This window comes from Lissotriton helveticus, chromosome 2_1 (assembly GCF_964261635.1).
Source record: "Lissotriton helveticus chromosome 2_1, aLisHel1.1, whole genome shotgun sequence".
NCBI classification, from domain to species: Eukaryota; Metazoa; Chordata; class Amphibia; order Caudata; family Salamandridae; genus Lissotriton; species Lissotriton helveticus.
Genome location: NC_136059.1, coordinates 98,711,989 through 98,738,776, shown reverse-complemented (window position 1 = coordinate 98,738,776; position 26,788 = coordinate 98,711,989). Strand labels below are relative to the sequence as shown.

The following is a 26,788-nucleotide window of genomic DNA, read 5'->3' as shown; positions in this document are numbered from 1 at the left end:
CCGTCAACAAAAGAATTACTTTCCGCCTTCTCACCCACGCACACAAAGCCCTCTACAATCTAGGACCCAAATGCCTCAACACTCGACTGTCCTTCTACAAACCCAACCGCCAATTAAGATCGTCCAATCAAGCCCTCGCCGCAGTCCCACGCATCCGGAAATCCACCATGGGTGGCAGGTCCTTCTCCTTTCTGGCTGCCAAGACCTGGAACTCACTCCCAACCCACCTCCGCTTTACTCAGAACCACATCTCCTTCAGAAAAGAACTGAAAACCTGGCTATTCGACAAATAATGAACCCCTTCCCCAAGCGCCTTGAGACCCTCTGGGTGAGTAGTGCGCTATACAAATGCCCGAACTTGAACTTGAACTTGAACTTGAACATGTTAGTCTGTTATTTTGATCGAAAAGGATATTGGAGGGATAGAAGAGTGAAGGATTTTTTTTATTTCTTTTTTTTGGTCATAGCAGTAGGAAGAGACTTTTGGATGAGTAAAAAGGGTTTTTGGAGGGGAAGAGTCGAAGGGAAGAGTTTAGAAAGGTTTGTTTTGGGGAATCGGTATAGTAAAAGAGTTGTCAGATGATGCAAGGAGGGGTAGAGTAGGAGAGAGTCTAGAAAGGGTTATTTTGGGGATCAAAGAAGTAGTGGTATGGGTTTGGGATAAATGAGAGAGTTAATGGAGAGGAAATATTGATAGATGTATAGGGTGAGAGATAGGGTAGTGCATTGGAAAGAGTAGTAGAAAGAAGTTTGAGATGAGTCAGAAAGTTGGGCTAGAAGATATATTGAGAGAAGTATAGGCTGAGAAATAGGATAGTGCATTGGAAATTCTAAATTAGAAGAAAGTATATATAGATCCATAAGTACAGTAAAAGTATATAGATGCATAAAGGAGGTAAGTTTATGTAGATTAAAGATATTGATAGAGGTACAGGGTGAGAAACAGGGTAGTGCATTGGATATGCTTTTTCAGGGGAAAAGTAACAGATCCAAGTACATGGAGGTACATTGATGCACAATGGAAGCAAGTACATGTAGACCAAAGATGATTTTAAAAAAAAAGTGAATTTTTTTTAACAACATAATTATTCTACATGTTTATACAAAGCAATACAGAAAGATAGGTACATATCTATAGTGAAAATAAATGTTTATATACAGAGGGATATGCTGTAGATTTTTATTTGCGTATGGTGCTTATGTGGGCAAGAACCAATTCTTGAGTAGTTTTCTGAAGATAAGGTGGCTGTCGGTGGATCTTATGTTGGGGGTAAAGAGTTCCATAGTTTGGCTGCTTGAACAGAGAAGGATGTGCCACCGATGTTTTTTTTTCTTGTATTTTGGGATTTTGAGGTGAGATGCCCCTTTAGAGCAGAGGTTCCTTTGTTGAATGTGTTTGGTAATTTTATTCCTGATGAAGATGGGTCCCATTTCATGTATTGCTTTGTGGGTGATACAAAGCAGCTTGAACAAAGATCTTCAGGCAACCGGTAACTAATGCAGGGTTTTCAAGGCAGGTGAGATGTGGTCTCGCGGTTTGATATGCAAAAGTAGTCTGGAAGCCGAGTTCTGAAACCGTTGTAGTCTTTTCATGGTTGTTAAAGGTGATCCGTGGTAGAGGCTATTGGTGTAATCGAGTTTGGACAGAACAAGGAAGATGGTAGCTTGGACTTTTTGTGGAAATCCCAAATGAGGGAAAAATTGTTGCAGCGTTTTTATAGTGACAATGCTTGATCTTGCTAGTTTGTCTACTTGGGCATTCATCGACAGCTTGGAGTCCATGGTCATTCCAAGGTTTCTCATTCCTTCAATACTTTAGGCTGTGATCCCAGTTCATCAGGCCAGGCGGCAAGCAGGTCATAATGTTTCCAATCGCCACACATGAGTATTTCCATTTTGGAAGCTTTCAATTTGAGTCATCCACTGATCCATGGCTCTGAGACAACTGAAAATGGGGGATTTTCCCATGTCTTTGGGGCATTCCAGTTGAAAGAGTAATAGCACGTGAGGTGAAATTGATTGATCATACACACTTATGTACAGGGACCTGCAGTAAGCCCTCTTCATTCATTGGTGTGTTGTAGTGTCATTCAAATTCAGCTTCCACATACAGTGTGGAACAAAGGGTCTGCCCACTTCAGTCATCAGCTCCCCTTTGCATGAATGACAGCATTCTGCCTAAACATAGTGTCGCTATCCACATACAAAATAGCTATTTTCCGGGCCATGGTCTGGCAGACCAATGTGTTCTTTCTTTCAAACAAGTGTTCTTTGCCTTTCTTTAAACATATTTATTTTTAATTTTGGGAGCCCAGGAGCTCCCCAGATACTCCTCATAGGCCTTCGCAACTGTTCGCAATGTGCCTCACCCGCTGTGCCCTACATATGGCAGCCATCTTCATATGAGCTTCATACTCATTCAGAGATTGCTGCCCCTGCACATACATGTGCCTGCACGGGCACGTATCTTTGAATGGTTTACCAAAACCCATTCATAAGAAACAAACATTGGCAAAGTCAATTGCTTTGCAGCCAACACCAGACCTGTTGGCTTTGACAATTCTTGTTTGAAAGTGTAAGCATAACAAAATATGTGTGTGGTCATGCAAAACCCAGTCCTATTTATGTGGTTCTATGTGTGTGGTTTATGTGGATATATTCCATGCATAAAATAAAAATGTAAAGTGCCTTTAGATTTTTTTTTACATAATTTTTTTTAACATACTAAAAATTTGAACAAAAATGAGGCGATCCAGACCAAGAGGGGAGTATGAAGAACAGCTCTCTTGGATGAACATGTGACCCCCAAATGTAGCACACAAAAAACACAGATGTGATGGTGAACATGCATACTGTTACCCAGTTTTTTGGTTCTTATTTTATTAACTTGATGAGGTGAGGAAAACAGGCTAAATAGAAACGTTGGGATTCAAACCTGTCACCATTGATTCCTGCAGTGGATGCATTAGTCACTGAGCCCCCAGAGTAGGCCTATTAGATCACCCCCTCCACTTCACAACTACCTCTTCCTGTTTAGCCAATATATGTTAACTTCTTGGTTCTCCCTCATGGTTTTCCAGAGTTCTACTGCCTCAGACCTTTATCTTCTGGCCTCATTTATCGGAAACCCAGTTCTTCATTGGTGTTATGCTGTCCTTAGTATGATTCCATTTATCATGAACATTGACTGTACCAGGGCAAAGGCATTGCTTTATTGATAAAGATCTTGATGTAATGTACTATCTTTTTTTTAAAAACATATTTTATTGTCAAATTGCACATATGTCGCAGGGCTCTGTACCCCAGAGGCAACTGCAGTATCAGATTGTATATAAGCAAGAAAGCAACTGACCTTTTCAAAGGAACAACCAAAACACCTGACATAGTGTGTCAATTAGGATATTAAACTCCCCCCCACATTCCCCCTGAGTTGTGCAAAGTCCACTGAGACCAGTCCATGAACAGGTGATATAGGACTAGAAGAAAAAAAAAGCTAACGGAAAAAAGAAATAACAACATCAACATAAGTGCACACACACTCCAGGCTACCCCCGTAACGTACTATCTTTGAGATAACTCAATATCACAATAGATATATTAGCTAAACTACTTCCCAATCTCGCGTCTGCCCTCAATGAACTGAAATCACAAGTTCAACTTGGCCTTATGATAACAAGGAATTATTTAAATTGCTTCCCTTCTAAATCTGGTATTCCTTCTAAATCTGGTATTCTTCTGTTCTCAGCACCTTCTAGTTTCTAATGGCACCACAGCAGCCGCAGCATAGCTTACACCAGGCTTCTCCGGTGAGTAGGTCATGAGCTGCTCGTAGCTCTCCAGCTACCTGTGAGAAGCTACTAAATTAGAAGCTTTAGTTGGGTTGAATTAATATATGTATCTCAAAATTGAAAAGTGTGTATTTGATATAGAAATGTACTAAGGAGCCATAATTTACAAAATATATTGAAAGTTGGTATTTGAATGATAAATCATGCAGCCCTGGGAGGCGTATTACTAATATTATTTCCTTGGTGCCAGGGGGCATTAGAGCTTTGGCCATTATGTATTACCCTGGCAAAGGCATTCCAAACTGATGAAGCCTTTTTTGTATTCCTGCTAGCAACTGAGGTGACCACGGCTGGTGATCTTACCTCGGGTGGCCACTAATGTAATCTTGTCTGATGTGTACAACACTAATAATATAAGTAAATTGGGATGATTTTCTTTTAACATAATTAGCTCTTATTAGTGAAAAGGTTGGAGATCTCTGGCTTGGAGGCATTGTTGCTGCTTGCAGGCACGGAACGTTTGCCATTACCATTTACATGAATAAATAGTTTACCATTATATGAACAGGCATACAAATACCAGCATGCCAAGTACATTTATCCTGGGCCGGGCTGAATAATGGTGGCATAGGTTGCTCTTAGGCCAAATAAAGTAGTCTTGTCATGTAGTTCCTACTAATCGACAGGATCTGCACATTTGTTGGACAACATAAACTATGGGCTTGGTGTCTAGACTGATTCTAGACACCTCCACAGGATATGTTGTCCTATAGACTAGCTAGCTCACAGTCCCACCGTAAGCTCCCCTAACCTTACCAGGGAGCGAACGGTTTCTGGCAAACACTGAACATGACAACCCTGTCCCCTCAGGGATCGTGGAAACAGTACAGAACCTTTTCGCTCAGCCACTCGTGCTCACTTACTCTCAGGGAAGTATACAGAGAACACACAGTCAGACGTTTTCTATAAGTTTATTGAACCAATGTTATTCTTGTTTAAAAAGCGTGTGCATCAATGATTAATAGACAGAAGCATATAAATATGATAACAAGCACCAAAAGCGCAAATAGTAGATATAGTTCTACCATGGTGTTAAAAGTGTATGTATGCAGGCATATAAACCAAGGAAGTAATTGAGCGTACTCCTACAAACCCTACACTAAGTGTACCTAGAGTGTGTGTAGGTATAAAGTCAAGAATACCCCCAAGGGACGATCCAAACCCCATTACCTGATGGGAGAGAATGAAGGACCCCATCTTGGTCACAAACTGGACACCCCTCACGAGATGTCAGACTGCTGCATGGTGAAGTCTCAGCATGCAGGGACCCTTGGTGTTAGCTGAACTGCCTCCTCTCCTAATCTATCGGAATGCTCATTGTAGGAACTGGGGTCACCAGTTTCCCGGGAGGTAGCTTGGCTCGAGCAGGTAGGCACCCGAAGCTTAGGTGTAAAGTGACTACACAGCACACACATCCACTGAGACTATAAAACGCACGCAATGACTGACACCACACCAGTAGGTTTGATTCAAATCAATAAATTTTATCTAGATCAAGGCTCAGGGAAATCAGAAATCAAGGCATCAGCATCTCCTTAGTACATTTCCTCAAAGCATTTAATCAATGCATGTATCAATAACCATTGCATCAGGGGAATAAAGGCTTTATTACTCTGCAGTAAACATCTCATCATATACCTGTAGGAGTTCAGGGAAACACTGCATGAGACAGGATTAAAACATTTAATTAAGCATTGGTAAAATCATCCAGTGAGCATCTGAAAAACATTTCCTTAGGTATGAACCAGCATTTCATCAGGTAACATTAATCCTTTCATTAGGCAAGGACAACCGAATCATCAAGCAAGGATGAGCATGTCATTAGGCCAGAATAAACAGTTCCCTAATCAGGGATAAGCATCTCATCAGGCAAGAAAAACTCTTTGGAGATAAGGCAACATTTCATTAAGCAAAGAGAACAGTGCATCAGGTAAAAATGAGCATTTCAGTTATCCAGAATACCCCTGCATAAGCTCCAGTGTCTGGCAGTCAACTTTACTCCCAGGCAGGGGTTACTCAACTAGCCCCGAGTCCAGGGGCCTTCTTTGGCTAATTAGGGCCAACGGGGCCCAACAACAGTGTTCCCCAGGGGAGGGGCGAACTCTGGGTCTCCTGTGACCTTCTGCCCCCCACCCCGGGGGTTACCTGGTTTCTTCGGCCCTTTCCGGGCCCTTGCGGAGGTTCGGCGTGCTAGGGGAGGGCTTGTGCTCTTTCTAGAGCTCTCCGGTGTGGCTGGCGCTGTGGGGGCAGGTCGCGGGACGCAGCCGGGCTACCCGGGCCCCAGCGCCGATGATACAGCCAGCCTCAGGGGTGCAGCACGTCGGAGAGGGCTCTTGCTCCTCCGGGCCTTCTCCGTGAGGATTCTCAGGCCGACCGGGCTTCTCCCGACGTTAGGCCAATCAACGGCCTCGCCTGAGGGGGTGCGGCCCAGCGAGCCAATCGGGCAGCAGTAGGGGCGGGGGCGCGGCTAATGACGCGGCGCCCCCGTCACATGAGTGGAGATGGTGGCCTCCTGGCCTAGTGCGGCCTACACACAGTCGCGGCGGCCTACCTCAGGGTCCAGGGGCCGCCGCGGGGATTCTTCGCTCTTGGGCCGGGCTGCGGCGGTGATATTGGCCCCTGGGTGCGCCAGAAGACGGCGCCTCTCCCGCCCACTTCTCCGGGCCTGGCGCGTCCCACAGCACACGGCGGCGGCCCTCTCCTGGCACCGGGGGCCGCCAAGGGGGCAGATGAAGGTGACGTCGGCGCCTCCCAGAGTGCGGGGCCACAGCGGGGGCAGGCAGGCTCAGAGGCTCCCGCGGTATAGCGGTAAGTCCGGCGGCGCTTTTGGGGATACAGCGCTCAAGGGCCTTCGCGCCAGGGCACAAAGTAGAGCAGCACTCAGCAGATTTAGTGCTTGGGCAGTCTCAGCAATAGCGCTTCTCAGGCACAGCGCTTCAGGGGGCTAGCGCTATGAAGGATGAGCGCTTCGCAGTACAGGCAGTTTAGTCAGGGGGAGTTAGGCAGGACAGCGAAGGGCCCAGGTGAAATCAGGGGTAGCACAGTCCAGTACCTGGTTGATCCCCAGTAGTCCTGGTTAGAGCAGGTGGGTTTCTTCTTGTTGGCGCTTGGTGGTTCTAGCTCCCTTGGGAGGCAGTTACTTGAAGAGGAGGGGGGTTGAGTTGAAGGCTGCTGACAGGATTCCTCAGCAGGTCACTGCAGGTGGTCTCTGGATTCCCCTCCCGCTGGGCCAGATCAGTGGGCTAGTTCAGTGTTCCTCACAGCTTGGTGGGCCGCGCCCAAACCCTGTCATCCCCAGTGGTATAGGTTTCTGACTAGGCCCTACCGCCTAAACCTCCTGCGTAGGGTCCCCCAGGTCAGTGATGCCCCAACTGACTGAAAACTTTCCCTCCCTTCTTTATATATGCCCAGGTCAGGTGACCACTCTCTAAGGCGGCAAAAGCAGACCCCGCCCTTCTTCTAGAAGGTACCAGGAGCTTCCCTACCCTAACTATGGGCAGGCAAGGTAGGCTTGTATTGCAACAATGTTTAGGGGTTCCAGCCAGCTCCTGGCAACTAGGGTGCTACACAAAAAGACCATGCTGCAGTAGCAGGGGCCTATGGCAGCCATGTTTTTAGTAGAGAGCACCTGCACCTTAGCATTGGTTAGCAATGAGAAGGTGCTCAGAGACCTAAGGCCAACAAAAAGAAGGTGGGAAAAATGAGGCAAGGGTGAAAAAAATAGGGAAAGCCCACCCTAGGGCTGACAGGTCTAACACTCATCTTTTATAATAGAAAGCAGCCTTGCGATGTGTGTATAGATTAGTGATGTTATGGATATGTAGATGGCCCTGTAGCCCCGAGGATGAAGATAGAGATGACATTTGTACATAGTGCGAAAAGAGACCTTGTACATGATGTTCAGGGCATTGTGATAATGTTGAGCGAAGATAGATGTGTAAAAACAAGTTTAGTTTTGGGAAAACTAAAACAACATTGTCATGCATACAAATATGTGCAAAAGTTCACAGCTGAAATGTTATTGTGAGAATAATATAAGACATTAGCTGCTTCGCTACATGGGCCTAACCCGGTAATATAACAGTCTGGTCAGTTTCATAGTTTTCTTTACATATCATTAAAAATCAGGTCAAATCTTCAGAATAATGCTATATCTTAGCCTCCATTATTTTTAAAGTTTGCCATCAATTTTGACTAAAAACTCCCAGTGCCTTTAACTTAAGTAAAGTAAATCACTTAAGGGTGTAAAGTTTCTTTCTCAATTACTATCCTGATATCACATACATCTTTTCAACTAATGCAAAAATCTCTAAAAAGTTCAACGATCTCCAGAACTTTTCTTCTTCAAAAATAGCCTTCCCTGTATAAGAGAAACACCACTCCGACCTCCCACTACGGCACAGCGAGTTGTGCATAGTTCTCCACTCATTAATTATTTAAATTTCTGTAACATACACTGCCCTAATGTTGTAAGCACATTTTTGTGGCCTTGTTCATTTACTATACAATCTTGAAAACTGTGCTTACCCCTAAAATATACCTTTATGTGTAGGCTGGATTCCCTGATACCATTCCCAGACCAGCTCTGCTTAGTCACCCACTAGCTAACATGGTTATTTTATTGGTATGAGGCATTCACTATACTGATGCTGTTACCATTTTATTTTGCAGAATTTTTAAATGTCTATCTCTACAGATTCTCCTAACTGTCAACAGACTTCTCTTATGTATGCCTACTTGCACTAATTTTATTAATAATTAATTTTCATTAATTGAAAATATGTTAGCTCTTGTTATTAGATGAACTAGCAACTAAACATTTGTGTGGTAATGTCTATGCTGTAATTTTGCCTTAGAACGTATGTGACTTACAATAAACACATTTCAAGTTTGAGATGCGTTTGTGATCCCACCGATGGCGAAGACGGGCTGTGAGTACATAAACCCCAGCGTTTATCTTATTCTCACTGTTCTTTGGTTCTAGTTCAGACGTCCACAAGACAGAGCAAAAGGACCGTTCAGCACGAGCCCCACTCTTCCATAATCCTAAAACGTTTTGTTTTCATTCCAGTGCTGGCTGCAGAGGTTGTAAAACATTTCTTCCCGAAACTTGTGGAAATGCACAATTACGTTCCAGCCAACTCCATGCAACAGAAGCTCAGCAACTGGACCATTCTCAACAGGTAAACGCAAGGAAGAGGCTTATTTTGTCGCTTTAATCAGAAAATAAATTGCCGGCATTTGTATTGTAAAGTCGGATACTTCAAACGACCCTAGGCAGCTGGGCCTGTGAAACACAGAGGGCTTGCTGTTTAAAAGTTCTCGCTGCTGCCATTTGGCCCCATGCCAGCGCTTTCTGGGTTTTTAGGTAACGGCTCTGTGCATTCTGGGATGTGTAGTTTTTCTTTTATTATAATAGGAATAGGGCTACAAACATCATGCCAAGTACTATTACCCCAGTGAACCAGCCGCGACTGGAGGCTCAATGGATTGATGCAGGGTACCCCAAAGTCGGTCCTGGAGGGCCGGATCCATGCCAGATTTTTAGCATATCCCCATATAGATAAATGTAGTTATCTTAAAAATCTGGCATGGATCCACCCGCCAGGACCAACTTTGGAAAACGCTGGATTAATGCAACCACTTAAGGGATCTTTGCTTAACCCAGTAGTCACTGGTACAAATTCCAGTTGACCATAATACTAGTGTTAACTGTGTAGTTCTGTTATATGTCAACAGCACCAAGGTAACCCTTGGGGTCAACATGTCCTCTAGAAATACACACGTTATTGCTGATTGGCTAAAGGTACCATAGCAGGCATATCAAAGATTCTTTGGAAGTAACATTTGGGCCACCTAAGACTCAACATTGATCACTGAAAAGCCTTTATTTTCTTGAGGGTGTGTTGAGCAAGCAAATATTCTGCTTCAGTGATTGCTGGCCCTAGATAGCACCCCTGACCCACACCTTCTGCCTTTCTATGTAAATAGGGACATTAGACATAACCTGACCTGCTCAACACCAAACCTACACATTAAGACATCCTCCATTCTGTATAACGTCACTTGTGTCACATTCGGATACCTAGGGCCTGGTTACGAGTACGGCGGTCCCAAGATCAACGTACCCTTGGTGGCAGTCCGATCCGCCGCCTCCATGGTGGTTCGACCTCCTGATTACAAGTTTGGTGGTTGGACCGTTACAAGCCAGACCTTAGACCGCCGCCACCACCAGGATCCTGGTTCCCGACAGGGCGAAGGTGGGGAAAGCAGTAATCAATGGCAGTGGTGCGCACCGGCGCACTGATCACAACCTGCCTTTCCGACAACCTTTTCACTCTGAACATTTCATGGCGGAACCCCCCCCCCCATGAAAAAGTCAGCGGAAAGGCAGGGAATGGGCCCCAAAGAGGGCCTCAGGGCGAATTTGACCATAGTGGTTGTGCATGGGGGCACATGTTGTAATCCCCTCTGCTTGCACTGTCGTGCATGCACTGTGTGCCACGCATGACATGGTGCATGGTACAAAGTGCCCCAACGTTCAAGCGGCGCTGCCACAGTGACGGCTTATGCTTTGGGCTCTTTCTATGAGCTAAAGCATGCCACCACCGTGGCACCGCCGATACAACACCGCCAGCCCGGCGGCGTACTCATTATATGGCAGTCTGGATGCTGCCGGCTTGGCAGCATTCTCCACCACAGCGGCTGTCCGGCGGTCGGACCGCCAATACCGGAATGAGGCCCTCCCTTTGTACTAAGCGGGCTTCACTTGGGTTTTTTAGTCTCCTTCAGCTCTGACCAAGCATCACCTAATGCTGTTGAGTATTGTCAGAGGGTTTCTGGAAATTTGTAGAACATTTATATCATTCTTATTCGATTTTAAATGTGTACATACGTAATTGATGTTGTAAAACTGAATCATTTTATATGGTTTATGTTCATCTATAATAAAGGTATTTTTGTAAATAAATAAGACTGGAATTCCATGCAAGTATTTATTAAAAAAGTGTATGAAAGGTGTAATGCAATTAAAAGTGACACACGACGGGAAAGGGAATGTAAAATAAATAAAAACACTTACTAGTGCAAGGTATGTGTTTTATTTATTTATTTTACATTCCCTATCCCGTTGTTTGTCACTTTCACCTCCCCACCGTGCTTACCTGCATGGGCCGCCACTGATAATAAAGCAATCAATATAGGATAATGTTCTATGTATAGTTGGATACCAGTTGTGGTCAGTACTGGGAAACAGCTGGTTCAGCCACCTTAAAAAGTGATATTTACAATCAGTGGCTACCTGGTGGTTCTTTTTTAAGTGGTAAAACAAAGCTTTGCGACCCAATGCCTTGATGCACCTGACAATACTTCAGCCACTTTGGTAACGTTGACCATTTGCAGGAAAGTTTTGAGCCGACTGAACTTCTCCATCCCATATGACGTGGTCCAGAAGGTTGCCCAGGGCTCGCCTGGGGTGGTGGAGCTTGTGTTGAAGACCCTGAGACAGAAAATTGATGAGAAACAGAAGCAAGGCAAAGAGGCGGGAGACACCCCTCGGGTGAGTAAGACCTCTGGTTACATAGGGCGCACCTATGTTGCCTACAGCTTAGAGATATATATGGGTTTCTGACTTGCTAGAGTCTTGCTGTTAATGTAAAAGATATGGGCCCTTATTCATGAAGGGCTTGCGAAGCAGTTCCGTCACTTTTTGTGACGCTGCGGCGGCATAGACAATGTGCCACACTGCGCCCTATTTACACCAATCAGGCGAGAAGGTGATTCCATTGAATATAGAATTTAGTTTCCCCAAAAAGTTTTAAGAATTTATATTTTCAGTTTGAATTACAATGTTGTTTTCACTAGTGATTGTGATAACTGGGAATTTATTAAATTAAACGACTATTTTATGATAAACAAATTAGTTTTGATTTGTATTGTACATCTGGTCAATTCCTATATTTTTTAATGTCAGATCAACCTAATTCTTTTGCCAGGTCTATATACAGAGTAAAATTTGTAGGGATATTTATTATCTCTTTCAACACAATATTATAATTTTGGGGAAGTATAAATTGATATAGATAGATATAGTGGTGTAAGAAGCATTGGGTCTTAAATCGAATACTCATTTCCATCTTAAGCTAATGTAGTTTTCTCCTGAGTTCAGACCAATAGTCGAATTTTCTTAGCCCCATTACCAGTCACACCCCTGTATTCTGTACCACCTGGATTTTGGCAAGTAGTCTTTGACAACCTTCAGATATAAGGAGTTGGTATCATCCAACCTGGTACTCATAAGTGAACCTAGAAACATAGGTTCTAGCGTTGGTGCGATAAGGTGAATTACACCATATTGTTAGTTGAGCTGTAACTCCACCCATGCCATTTGGATCCAGAGGCATTACCGCCTCTACTGTACAGGATTTTTAAATAAGGCCTCTCAAAAACAGGTAGCCTCAGCATCCATTGTATCTGTAGTTGGGAGCCATTTTAAGACCTGGATCCTCATCGGCAAAGTCATTGGCCAGACTTCTCTGTGAACTACCCGCGTGGGTCTTGAATCAGTGTTTGGATAGAAAGTCTGAAGGCCAGCACAGTTTCATATGTCTCTCCATAAATCCTCTGTGCTAGGAAGAGCAACAACAACAATTTCAAAGAATTTGGTAAACTAAATACTATATGTGTTTTATTTTTTGCAGGAGCCAGGCCAAAATGCAGAAGAGAACAACCATGAAGATTCAGGTGAGACAGAATTATCTCCTCTGTAGTATGTCGATGGCTAAGTAATTGTAACCACCTGGCACCTGCTAATGAGTTGTCAGCAGTGCTGGAAAGTAGGGGGGTCCAGCCGGATCATGGTTCTAACGGCTATTTCTTAGCCGGATCCGAGACCTGTCAACACTGGAAAACATGCTGACTTTGGTGTCCTGGTGTGAAATTCAGATACCAGGACATAATTGAGCAGCACCTGCTTATTGCCTGCATTCCGATTGGAGCAGCAACCTGCACGCAGCGATGGGACTTTCCTATTTTTACTTCTAACCAAGCCCAAAACAAAGGCCTGATTTAAAGGGACATCATCCCTTCTTTTAATCAAGAATGATCTTAGCTGGGAGCCTTCTCGGGCCAGATGGACTAGGCAATGTTGTGCTTGCAAACAGGCCCGTTTTCGAACGCAAAAGGGCTTTTTGAAAGGTACAAATCCCTATTTAAATCGTAAATTACCAAATCGTAACCTATTGCCAAATTACAAATTGGGTTTTGGTGTGTTTAGGTCATCCCTTCCAACCACCGAATCACAGTGGTATGTAAGAATGTTTTGAGACCAGAATGTGGTTGCAAAACATTTGCATTTTACCACCTACTTCAAGTACGTCATAACCTATTCACAAATGGGAAGAGGTCCCTAAGGGACCCCCTTCTGCTTTGTGAATGTTTGTAAAAACACTTTTGAAGAGCAGGCAGGGGGTCTCATGGACCACTGCCTACTCTTCAAAAATGAAAAGAAGAATTTTAATTTTTCTTTTTGAAATGCATCCTGTTTTTCTTCAAGGAAAACGGGCTGCCTTTTTTAAAAAAAGTTTGCTTTATCGAAAAGTAATCATAGACGTGGTGCTCTGCTGACCCCTGCAGGCCACCATCCTTGGCATTGTTTGCGATTCCCAATGGGTCGCAAAACCGATACCTTCCTCATTAATATTTATGAGGTAGGACTATTTGCAACTCATTGGGAATCACAAAATGTGTAATACACACATTTGTACATGTGTGTTTGTGATTACCTAATAGCGAATCACAAAAATTCACTATTTGGTAATCACAAACAATTACCTATGTACATCTGGCCCCTAGCACATAACCTACATGCCAATGTAATGGAAGGAATAAAGGCACATAGTTTATCACTTCACAAGTACTTTAGAAAAACTATGTCTTGGACGCAGGTTATTGACTTTGCTCAACCTCCTATGTAAGAGATGTGCATTCACTGTCAAATGCAGAATTTTTCAGTGTGTGAGAGTAATTACACAATGATTTAAATAGCACCTACTAATTTTTTATTTAATTCTTTTGTAGCGTACTAGTCCCAGCGTGGGTGTTGGAGCACTTTACATCAAACACAGAGGCACAATACACCAAATAAAAAGTGTGAAAATCGTAGCGCAGGAAATGTTACATAAGACAATAAGCATTATAAGGTGTAGGAATTACATGTTGTCCATATTTATAGATAGTATATGTTAAAAGTGAATGATCAGGAAAAACACATAATCAGGAAATAAAACGTAATGCAGTGATTCAGGTTGTCTGCACTAACAATACTTTATTTCAACCCAAAGGAACCCTCTTTTGCAAACTTAGAATAACATCAGAAACAATAAGCATGTAAACCCATGATTTACACTTTACATGTAGTTCCTTGATGCTGGTAAATAGATCACTGTGCTATATTACAAAGATTGTGACTTACCAGAAGTAACAAAAGAATTTCAGTCTCAAAAGCACTGCCTTTCTATATAAGCACTGCCATTTACCATCTATATAAAATACCAATCTGTGATCTGCATGTTCTACAATGTGCTTTGCAGCAGGCATATTAACCCTCTGTTACTTCATGAATCAAAACTGTCACTGGACAAAACACATAACTCTCCCAGAGCTGCCTTAACCACCAGAGGTATTTTACTGCTATTATAACCCCCTTAAAATTGCTGGACACACAGAGATCTCTGCAGCAGGTGTCAGAACCCAGTAAGATAGTTTAAAAGGCCACCTCTTTGTGGCAAATTAATCAAGCTAAAAAGATTTACTGTCACATATGTCCTTATTGACAATTTCTTTGCAGCAGATTTTTTTTAAATGAGTGCATGAGCTGACTGTCAGATCTGCTTTTCAAGCGTCACTCCTGATGTCCCCCCCCCCCTGTTTCCTCTGTCACATCTTCCCCACCCTCTCCGCCCACAATTACCTAATTATTTTCCCAGTCCAGCACTGGATGTCAGGAATTCTCTGAGACAATTCCAACACCAGCCAGAATCTCTGCATAGAATTCCTGTACTTTTGAGTTACCCCTCGGAATGGGGAGCAACCGTGAAGACCTGGAATTAACCACATCGCTGCGGCAGCTATTCCGCCGCAGCGCTAAGGGGGCGGGGGGCGGCGCGGCGGGCCCATGCTGGTGACGGAACCGCTCCGTCACCAGCCGCGGTTGAGCTGTGCTCATGATGGAGCGGTTCCGTCATGGCCCCGCCCGCTTAATAGAACGCGCCGTGCAGGCGGGAAATCAGCGCCGCGCAGGCGCGTCGGGCAGGCCATGACGGAACCGCTCCGTCATCAGCACAGCGCCACCGCGGCTGATGACGGAGCGGTTCCGTCATCAGCACGGAAGGAGTTAAGAGGCAGAATTCCCCATGGTATTCCCTATTTCGGGTGGGTTAACATACTTACCACCTACTTAATGTCTGCAATTACTCCTGTGCGGGAAGGGGGTGGGAGGGAGTGATAGGTGAGTGGAGGAGGGAAGCAGAGAATGATGTTTGGCAGAATTAATTCAGAGCCACAATCTACTAAAACGACAAAACTGCAAGTTTTCCCATCACACCCTAAGCTCTACTCCCAATCATAAGATAAGAGCAAGTCTCTGGTCATTCATTACATCCGGAATGGGCTGTGTGGTTTTAAAAGTTTTGTCAATGAAAATGTGCTTACACGGTAAGCATTTTTGTGTAGCCCACGAGTGACCTGAGAAGTGCTCTTGTCTTTATCCTGGGGCGTGGCATTTAGGGCCCTATTATGACTTTTGGCGGTGCCAGGAAGGAGGCACGCCGCCGCCACTCCCCCACACCGCCAATCATTGTGAGCCTGAAACAGCGCCACCGTGGGACCGCCAGTGCACGTTCCTGCATAGGAAAAAATGCACCATGTTGTGCATTTCTTCCTGTGCAGGAAGTCGGGATGCATAAATACAGGGGGGCACAACATATGCCCCCCTGCATGCACCCCTGTGCACAGGGGCTAGAGGGGGCCCTGTAGTGCCCCCTTTCTTTCCTCACCACCAGCCTTTTCATGGAGAAAGAACCTCTATGACAGCGCTGGCGATGAGGAAAGTTGTAATATGCTTGGCGGTACCTCAGGGCATCACCAAGCATATATTGCGGTCTTCAGAGTGCTGCGGGACCACCAGAGAACAGAGGTTCCCTGGCAGCTGCGGCGGTGCAATGGTGGTCTGACCGCCAAAGTCCTACTAACCGCCTAACCGCGGTGCAGCAATTTAGCGCAGTGGGCGGGGCTGCGACAGCCAACAGACGTGCGCAGCACTACGGAGGTAGTGCGCATGACGGCCGTTGGCCGTCAGAAGCAGTGAAGGGGATAGGGTGATCAGCAACCACCGCGCCCCCCAAGTCTGGCAGTCCTTGGACCGCCGGACTCATAATTAGGCCCTTAGTGTTGAGATGGATGATAACAATGTGCGAGAAAGACACCCTGGTTTATCATTGTGGTAGGCTGGTGGGTATGAATTAGCTCTCTAGGTCTGAGGGTTTGTGATTTCCTTCTTTCAGTAGCTTCCTGTGTGTGTTACATCAGATGGATTTCCACCTTGAGATCTCATGCTGGTGACAATGATGTTTTCCTGGAGTCTAAATGAGCCAATCTTTGTTGTCTGGTCTGGAACTTATCCCGTGCAGCTCTTCAATGTAGGGTCGTCTTCATTGTTGCATCTGAATATTTAATGGTACATTTTTATACGGTTCTTTTGTTTTTTATTTTATACAGGTTATTCACCAAAACAAAAAAACAATGCCCCAGTCAGCAATGCACAGCCTCCTGCGAAAAGTGAACCTGCTGGGTAAGCTCTCACCAACAGAAGTAGATTCACATAATGAAATGCATTTTGGGTAGAACCTAAGAAGGTGAGATATGGCTCCTGTGTTGGTACAAACATGAAGGAGTGAACTTTGTGGTTATGCTGTGTTGCATCATGATCGTCTATTGTGGTACGTCATAGAGCGATTGTCAATAACAAAGGTGTCCTTCTGTAGCCTCTTGATGTTGTCGGGCAAGAGAATGGGTGAGGAGACAGGTGATGAGAAGCCAAGTCTTGCAATCCTTCCCAGGTGTAGCAAAGTGCCCCATCAATAATGGTAGGGAGTTCCATAGTCCAGCATCAACAACACCAGCAGCTGGTCAATCAACGCTGGACAACCAACAACAAGCCACCTTATGTAGGGTCCCAGAGTGGCCTGCGTCTGTCAGCCAGGTGTTCAACCCACTCCAGGATTAACCTGTGAACGTGTACAGGCATGAAGTAGGACCTTGTACCCCTGCGGTGCAGGGTCCCCCCACCAGTCTTCGGTGTTGTCCTCAGTGCATGGCCTTTCTATATCTCAACTCTTTCATTTTTAATCTCCCCCACCACATTTTTCGAAAGGCCATCATTTTGTATTACCCCCCTAAGAATTACACTTGTTGTGACAGATAGTCATGGATCTGATTACTCCAATGTGTTTGCAACTCTTTCATTGGGATAGTTTAATCTCCATTTCAACAGGTGTAAGAAATAGATATTTAATGTTATATGGCAAGCGTTGTTCAGCAATACTTACCTTAATGTTGAAGGCACTTGCTCTTTGTGGGAGTGAGCAGGCACCTCAGGTGTCTATTTATGCAAAAATTGTAGACTGTTATGGTATGGCTTTCTGTTGTCAAATGTTTGGAAAATAAAAATGGGCGATTTCTTCTTTCTTATACTGACAGGCAATCCCAATACTTACTTTCCCACGTACCTGCTTCAACAAACTAGATCTACCCACAGTTATTTTGTACTTCACAACTGCACGTTTGACTGATACGTTGGCATATCCCACCGCTTTACGTCACTAAGTGTTAGGCTACATACATATCAAAACATATGTTAGGTATATTTGTAAACCACGCGGTCACCCGCGAGGGTATCCTGGCGCTGAGCCGGTGTGTGTGCCGAGCACGGTCTATGACAAGTTGGCTAATTGAAAAGCCAGGTCTTCAGCTTCTTGAGGAGGGGGCTCTGATGTGGAGTGGGAGGGTATTCCTTGACACAGGAGCGATGAATGAGAATGCCCGTCCACCTGGTCTGGGTCTGTGTGTGAGTAGGTAGCCTGCGGAGCCGAAGTGTCTAGTTGGTTGGTGGAAGAAGAGAGGTTCAGTGCGCATGAGGGTTTGGCCAGCCGGAGTAAGTCAGCCAAAGCGTCATGCGCACTGACGACCAGTGCACCTACCACTCCCCCTCTGCCTCTCATCCCCGTGGCCCCGCCCCATAGGCGACACTACAGAGAAAAATAAAACAGTAATAAACACAGGTTCATTATCATTTTAGTTTATATTTTTTGGCTGCTGGCGGGGAGTGATGCTCCTCCGCCATAGTGTAGGAGCTGTCACTTCAAATACGTTTGGGGCACATCAAGAGTAGCTCACTGCATCTGAGCAGATGTGCCGGGATATATGGCAGCAACTTGTTTTTAAGATAACATGGTCCCTTCCCATACAATGATTTAAAAAACAAACACATATGTTTAAAAGGTGCACGCTTTTTTATGAGAAGCCAGTGGAGGCAACATAATAAAGGTTCAGAGGAGATCACAGGGGAAGATTGCAGATAATGTGTGCTGCTGTGTTCTGTACCACCTGAAGTCTAGAAAAGAGGCCCACATTCATAGCGACCATAAGGGAACTCCCATTGTCCAGGCGGCTCACTGTCAACGCCTAGAATAGGGTTTTCCTTGAATGCACAGAAACCCAGTGAATGGCTTTCCTGAGCATGCGCGTCAGGCCGAAGCAGGTCTCGGAGATAGATTGAACATGCTCATTCATGGAAAGATTGTCATCCAAAAGGACAGCCACATTTTTTTACCAGTTGTTTTGGAGTCGGGTACAATCCCAGCTCAGATGGCCGCCAGTGGGTAGAACAGACTGAGAACCTTTCCAAAGAATAAGACATCTGTTTTACTAGTATTAATCTGATGAAAATTAGCAGTCATCCATAAGGCAATTTTTAGCATTCGATTTTTAAATCTGATTTTGGTAAATTCCAGATTAGAAACCATAGTGAGGACAAGTTATGTGTCATCAGCATATGACATTTATCGAAGCCGCGTGCCCTGATAAGATTGACCAGGAGAGCCACATATATGTTAAAGAGATTGGGGCTCAGAATCGATCCCTGTGGCACCCCTCTATCCAAGACTATAGCTTTAGAGTTGTAACGATCCAGTTGTACTTTATGAGTTTGCGCTGATGAAAAGTTTTCCACTCATTTCAGAGCTTTACTGCTGACACCAATCCCACCCAATCTCTGGATTAGGGGTGAGTGGGAAATTATATCAAACACAGTTGATAGATCGAGGAGAATCAGCATAGCCAAATTCCCCTGATCTAAGGCAAGTCTGATTGTGTCAGTAGCCTCCACTAACGCTGACTCCGTACTGTAAGAGGCACGGAATCCTGACTGGGAGGAATCTAACAGGGAGTTTGATTCTAAAAATGATTCCAATTCTTGATTTACCAAGGACTCCGTAACGTTGGTGAGAAAAGTGAGCAATGATATTGCTCTGTAGTTTTGCAAATCTGTAGGCTCAGCCATAGGTTTTTTGAGAATGGTTCTGACTCGAGCGGCTTTCCATTTTATGGGAAGGGTTGCCAGATTAAATGGAAGATTACATAGGTCTGTGATAGGAGCAAGAGGTATTGGAGCCAAGGTGACTATCATGTATGGGGGGAGGGATCCACAGGAGATTTGAATGTGATCCTTTGAAGCAGATTCAATATTTGTTCAGGGGTAGAAGAATTAAAAAACTTCAAGGTGGTAGGCGGAGTACTAGCTAAGATTTCCAGAAAGGTTTTGTCAACGCCACATTATTTGAGAGAGATTGGTAGAGGTTATTGATCTTTTGTTCAAAGTGTACTGCAAGATCATCTCAGAACACCTGGGATGCTGGGATCGTGGAGATACACATTGTCTGATCGGTGAATTCTTGTAAAAGTTTATAAAGCTCTTTTGAAGAATTCCTTGCAGAGTTTATTCTATCAACTATGTAGGTCCTTCTTGCAGGATTGGTGTATTTTAAATATTTTCTTACAGCAGATATAAAAAGGAGTTTATCCTCATCTGATTTGGACTTTCTCCATTTACGCTCACATTTCTTACATATGTTTTTTTCCCCACTTTAGGCATTCACTGTACCATGGAGTTAGAAGGGTTTTTGTTTTAATATTACTCGATTTCAGAGGAGCAATATTGTCTAACTCCTCCATAAAGTGTCCTCGAAATCATTTAGAGCAAGATTCATATCTCAAAGGAGGGGGTAAAGGCAGGGGAGAGGACAGCAGGAACTACCTTCCTCCAAGGTCTAGTATATTTTACAATGTTAGGATTAACAGCTCTATATTTATGTATGACCAGATGGAGATTATAGAAAAGTGGTCAGTCCACATCGAGCAACGGGGGGATCAACCACTAAGTGTATCCGGCAGTAAGGCAGGACCTACCACCTTTTGATGGAGGCCAAGGGATTACAAATCTGCAAGTAGATGGATAGAATCAGGATCAGAACTTTTGTCCACATGATAATTAAAATCTCCTAAAAGCGAAAAACTATCTGCTGCTAGAATATACTGAGCTAGCCATTCCATGAGCTTAGAACTAGAATCTTTCTTTACACCAGTAGGGCGATAGACCAAAGCCCCCTTCCAGGTTAGATTTGAGGTAGTTTCCAGTCGAAAAATAATCATCTCCTATCAGGTCGTGGAACAGGAGTCTAGACATTTGATCTTTAATGGGCTTCGTGCAGCAATATAGACCCTACCCACCAGTTCTTAACTGCCTGTCAATTCTGGTTAGGTTATAGTCATCGGGGAATACTACTGCAATAGATGGGGAGGCGGTAGAGTGAAGCCATGTTTCAGTAATAACGCATAAATCTGGTTTGGTAGTGTCTAGAGGATCCCAGAGCTAAGAAGCATGTTTCGGAATAGAGCGTGCATTAAGATACAAGCCGTGTAACTGAAAAGAGGTACGCCGAAGAGTGTCAGGTGGAGTACTTATTTTTACAAGTTAGAGGACCGTGCCCCACGGTATGAAGAAGCTCAAATTTAGTTTTGGGGGGGAGCAGGAAAAATTGTCCCACTAAAAAGGAATATTGACAACAGAGATAAGTTATTAAACTCCACATAAGAATCTCAATGTTCCATCAGCCCCAACAAACTCAAGAAACTCAACGCCCAGTTTTGGTTTTATTTTTTGCAAATAATATGTACATTATTCCGAGATAGGAATGTAGGACAGTTGGTTTTGAACAACACAAAAGAGCGCGAAAGATCCTCGCACTTTCTAGGGCTGCAATACAAGCCCAAAGCAAGTGCCACACTGACACACTACTCAAACAGAACAGAGCCCAATGACCGGTACTGTCCTATGTGGACATATTCAGAACACTAAGATCCTTGGATCCACTGCGGGCTCTGCTTTACTACTGCCAGTCAATGGGGCAGAACGCCAGAACCAATTAACTCTCTGCCCTCGTTTGCCGTCTGACGTAGATTTTCAGTGACCCTGGCACAAGGCTGGACAGTTCAGCAAGTGTGAGCCAAGTTTGCTAACAATATAGTAAAATGGTTCACAATTCCAAATTTACCAACATCCGACCATCTAGCATGAAAAGTATGGCTTCGGTGTGTATGGGGGAGGGAAGGCATGGAGGGTGTAAGGATGAGTGGCAGGCAGCCATGTTATTTGTTTTTTTTATTTGGGTCTGTGAAGAATTGAAGAGAGGTTGGTGTGGTTGGGTGCCAGGATGAAGTGTGTTTATTCAATTTGGGCAAAATCAGGGCAGATAAATGCAGAGGTTGGTGGGGTGGGTCACCAGAGGCCTAGTATTATCTTGTTTTAAAATTTGGGTGGTAGAGAGAACGAATGACCAGAAGGAGGTCCTCGGTTAGAGGGGTGTTGTAAGGCACCAGATTTAATAAGTGGCAGGTGCCAGATGCAGGTTAGCCATGCACTGAATGTATTCAGGACTCCACCACTCCTGCACAGCTGATGTCGGGGTGGTGGGGGGGAGATTGTGGGGCAGGACCATACATAGCATAACATTTTAGATGGGTAAAAAGTGAATTATGGGTATGTTTTTCATCTTGGGGTTCTTAGTGACATCGCTTCATTCTTGTCTATTTGATAACACACAGGACCCCTTAGTTTAAAAATGTGTAATTAATTTGCCCATCTAGAATTCTATGGGACTTATTATGAGTCTGGCGGTCCACGCGGTGGCAGTCTCCTGACCACCCAATTACGACTAGGGCAGTCGGGCCACCCTTGGACCACCGCATCTGGTGCTACCTACAGGGAACCGCCGTTTCCTGGTGGTTGCATGGTGGTCCTGAGGCCCTGATGCAGAGTTCTGGCCCGGGACCAGGGTTCGATTCCTGCCTCGGCGGGGTCTTGGCCTCAATTTCCTCGGACCTGTTAATTCTCGCCTCGGTGCCTATTCTAATCACGGGCCCCACGCTGCAACTCTGGGCAATAGCTTGCTTAGCCTCCACACCGGCCCCAACAGCGCTAAGGATGCCTGGCTTCACCCATGGGGTGCCCAGGAGTGGACACTTCACAGGGAAAGCCAGGAGGGGTTCCACAGCGGTATGAGTATCAGCGCCAGGAAGCCGAATAGGCGACACCGCAAGGTGACCGTCTGGTGACAGTGCGCTCTATAAGTACCATGACATTTACATTTACAATATGCTTGGCAGGGCCACCGCAGCCTCACAAAGCATATTACAAGTTTCCTCACTGCCACTCTTTTCAAGTGTGGCAGTGACGAAACAATGGGAGCCCTACAGGGGCCCCTTGAGTCTCACACCATGTGGATGCACACAGGGGAGCACAACATGCAGCAGTCCATGCCTTGCAGGTACTTCTTATGACGTTCCCATTCCAGTGCCTATTTCATAGGCATCACCATGGGAACGCCAAAGAACAGCCCGCCAGACAAAAGAAAACACCTAATCTGGTAGGCGGTTCAAACATGGGTTTGGGATTGCGGGTATAAGGCGGTCCCGCCCCGGACCCCCAAACTCATAACGAGGCCCCAAATCTCTTGAGCAATACAGGCATGCCAGCAAGCTGTATGTGTCCATTTTGATGTGCACCGTCCACCGTACTCTTTGTGAATCTGCTTCTACAAGAACACGCATGTTTGCCCGCCATCTTTAGCCGAGTCCTAAACGGTTGTTTTTTCCCGCCTCCACAGTACGACCAAAGCGCAGCACGGCTACGCGCAGGCGATGAACGGCGAGACCAGCTTCCGCATTCAGCTCGCTGAGAAAGAGCAGGCGCTGCTGGCGTCGCAGGAATCCGTGCAGGTGCGCACTACTCTTTCTTCCTTTTCACATCACCCAAAAAATACAAGATGTGTTGCTGGAATCTACTGTACAAATTACACCTGAGGCAGGTGAACCTTGCAGTTGAGTGAGATAATGTGCAAACAAAATATGTTATTTCGACATAAAAGAAATATTTTCCTTAAGAATGTGGAAAGTTAACAAGTATCCTACAAAGTTGTGAAAGTTTTGAAGCCTGGCTTAAGTGTGTTTACATTCCACTTACCTACTCACGCAGAAGACACGGGTCAGGAACTGCACTTTACATCACAGGCCTAAGAGGAAAGTAAATAAAGCAACACAGTGAATGTTAAGAGGTTTGGAAAGGGAGGGAACCTCTCCCCAGGCCCTATCATGTTTGTTGTCTAGTGCTTCGTTTCACCTGCCCAACTGCGCCGCTTTAAGCGCTACAAAACTATGAAAAATCGATGTTAATACTTGAATTTCGTGTAATTGCTTTGCAGTTATTGTTGTTTTGAGTTTAACTCTTTTTATGGAGCACTCCTGCATGAAGATTATTAGTTGCATAAAAAACTGAAAAAAATGTAACATTATCAAGAGACAAGGAGGAACAGGCAAATGCTCCCAGTGTTTACACACAATAGTTCTTCGTTACAAGTTGGCCAGATACCACTCCACTACATGGTGCCAATTTAACCCTTCGTTACTCCGTCCCACTGACCCTTGTTTACGCCGCCCGACTCTGATGTCCTTTACTCCTGCTCTCCACCACCTCTGTAGGGCGTTTACTCCTCCTTGTGAAAACATATTCATGTGCCCTGCTCTTACTGGTCTAGAGAGGATACAAGAGCTATTTGTGTCGGCGCTCACAGGGACCTTCAGGTGGTAACCAGTGCTGTGGGATGGACTGGTGGAACGGAGGCCGTTTGTGTGTCATGGGACCAGCACAGAGCTGGGCGTGACGGATACAGGATGCTGTTGTACATAACCAGTCTGCAGCAGATGCAGTGCTTAAAATGCACCCAGATACACCAAAATATACTATAAAATATTCTAATAAATCATATTGCCAGTCCTGGATGAACTTTGCCAAAATGCAAAGGCACTCAAAGGAACCACTTATGATAAAAAACAACCTAGGCAACTCATATTACACAGTGTAGAAACAAACCACAATCCCACAATCGAGCCGCCATCTGTTGCGGCCGAATCGCCATCCTTCGTTACCGTCCCGCCGCCGGACATTTGGAGCCCTGCTGAATATCTTCGGGCAGGGAGATCTTTTAACCCCTTCGCTGCTAGGCCTTTTCCCCTCCTGTGCTGAGGCTTTTTTTGGCGTTTTGGAGTAGTGCGCACTTAGGCCCTTGTAACTTTTTGACCACATAAGGTATCCACGCCAAATTTGCGTCCTTTTCTTCCAACATCATGTGGATTCTAAAGGCGCCCAGGGTTTGTGGATTCCCTTGGAGGGGGCCCAGAAATTAACCAAAATATAGTGATTTTTTTGTTTTTTTCAGAAAAATGGGAAAAACGGGCTGCAAATGAAAGCCTCTGGGTGTTTCCCTGAAAATGGTATCACAAAAGGGTTTGTGGGGCTGAAATCTCCATTTTCTCAGCTTTCAGGGAATGACAGACTTTTGTCAGAGAACCGAAATTTTTCACTCAGTTTTGGCATTTTTCTGGGACATGGCCTATTTTTGCTATTTTTAGAGCTTTCCACCTCCTTCCAGTTAATGGTAGAAATGAGTTTGAAAGCAATAATGGATCCTGGAAAGCTTTACATTTTCGAAAAGTAGATAAAATTCTGAATTCAGAAAGGGGTCATTTGTCTAAATCCATGAAGGTTTCGTTATAGAAACTAACAGTTAGATATTGGAATATTTGAAATTTTGTTGAAAAAAACAGCCTTTTGTCTCAACGTTTTCACCTATAACTTTTTCTAATTTTGACAGCTCTTGGAAAGCAATATACCGTTACACTTTCGTTAGACCTTCCTGGTTGTGGGGATATATAGGACTTGTAGTTTCACCAAGAACCCGACGAACCCAGATCCAAAAACTGAGCAGCAACTTGCAATGGTATTTTTTCATTTACTGGGTATAGTGCACTTTGTCTTGGAAAATGTATACATGGAATAATCTGTATGAAAGACACCTATGTATTTCTGAATTGGGTACAAATTATAGAGTTCAGAAACAGTATATAATTGCACATTTTCAAAGTTGGGAATACTCATACTAGCATGAGAATTATTGGTCAATTTTCATAAAGATTTTTTTTTTACACAATGTCTTTCATTCAAAGGGAGAAATCCATGAAAGCTCAATTGGTAATAACAGTTGATTTACAAATCTGAATTACCCCAAGTGTCCCGATAAAAACGGTACCTCACTTGTGTGGGTCGGCCTTGTGCCTGCGACAGGAAACGGCGCAAAATGCAACGTGGTCACACCTAAATTTAGCAGTTCCAAATTGACCCTTTTTTGGCAAAGTGCCTACCTGTAGTTTTTGCACCCTAGCTCTGCCGGCACCTAGGGAAACCTAGGAAACCTATACATTTTTGAAAACTAGACACCCAGGGGAATTCAGGATGGGGTGACTCGCCTGCCTACCCCCAGGGTTTGTTACCCAGAATCCCTTGAAAACATAAAAATTTGATAAAAAAAACACATTTTCCTCACATTTCTGTGGTGGAAAGTTCTGGAATCTGCGTGGATCAACAAATTTTTACTCACCCAGCGTGGCCCCAGGTCTCCCGAAAAAAATGGTACCTCACTTGCGTGGGTAGGCATAGTGGCTGCGACATGAAACAGCGCAAAACGCAGCATGGTCGCACCTCAATTTCCCAGTGAAATTTAGCACGATTCGGACAAAAAGACTACCTTTTGTTTTTGCGCCGTAGCTCTGCCAGCACCTAGGGAAACCTAGCAAACCTATACATTTTTGAAAACTAGACACCCAGGGGAATTCAGGATGGGGTGACTCGCCTGCCTACCCCCAGGTTTTGTTACCCAGAATCCCTTGAAAACATAAAAATTTGACCAAAGAAACACATTTTCCTCACATTTCTGTGGTGGAAAGTTCTGGAATCTGCGTGGATCAACAAATTTCCACTCACCCAGCGTGGCCCCAGGTCTCCCGTAAAAAATGGTACCTCACTTGCGTGGGTAGGCATAGTGGCTGCGACATGAAACAGCGCAAAACGCAGCATGGTCGCACCTCAATTTCCCAGTGAAATTTAGCACGATTTGGACAAAAAGACTACCTTTTGTTTTTGCGCCGTAGCTCTGCCAGCACCTAGGGAAACCTAGCAAACCTATACATTTTTGAAAACTAGACACCCAGGGCAATTCAGGATGGGGTGACTCGCCTGCCCACCCCCAGGTTTTGTTACCCAGAATCCCTTGCAAACATAAAAATTTGACCAAAAAAACACATTTTCCTCACATTTCTGTGGTGGAAAGTTCTGGAATCTGCGTGGATCAACAAATTTCCACCCACCCAGCGTGCCCCCAGGTCTCCCGAAAAAAATGGTACCTCACTTGCGTGGGTAGGCATAGTGGCTGCGACAT

General features: G+C 44.7%; 1 protein-coding gene across 1 annotated transcript in view; it reads left to right on the top strand.

Moving 5' to 3' along the window:
- The window catches only part of SPEF1 (sperm flagellar and cilia associated 1), an 82,410-nt gene that overhangs the window by 31,646 nt on the left and 23,976 nt on the right, over nt 1–26,788 (top strand). The window contains exons 2-6 of the mRNA XM_078677196.1: nt 8,920–9,031; nt 11,250–11,406; nt 12,548–12,590; nt 16,623–16,695; nt 23,126–23,237. Coding sequence (XP_078533322.1) covers nt 8,920–9,031; nt 11,250–11,406; nt 12,548–12,590; nt 16,623–16,695; nt 23,126–23,237 — 497 coding nt within the window. The remainder of the gene's footprint in view (nt 1–8,919; nt 9,032–11,249; nt 11,407–12,547; nt 12,591–16,622; nt 16,696–23,125; nt 23,238–26,788) is intronic.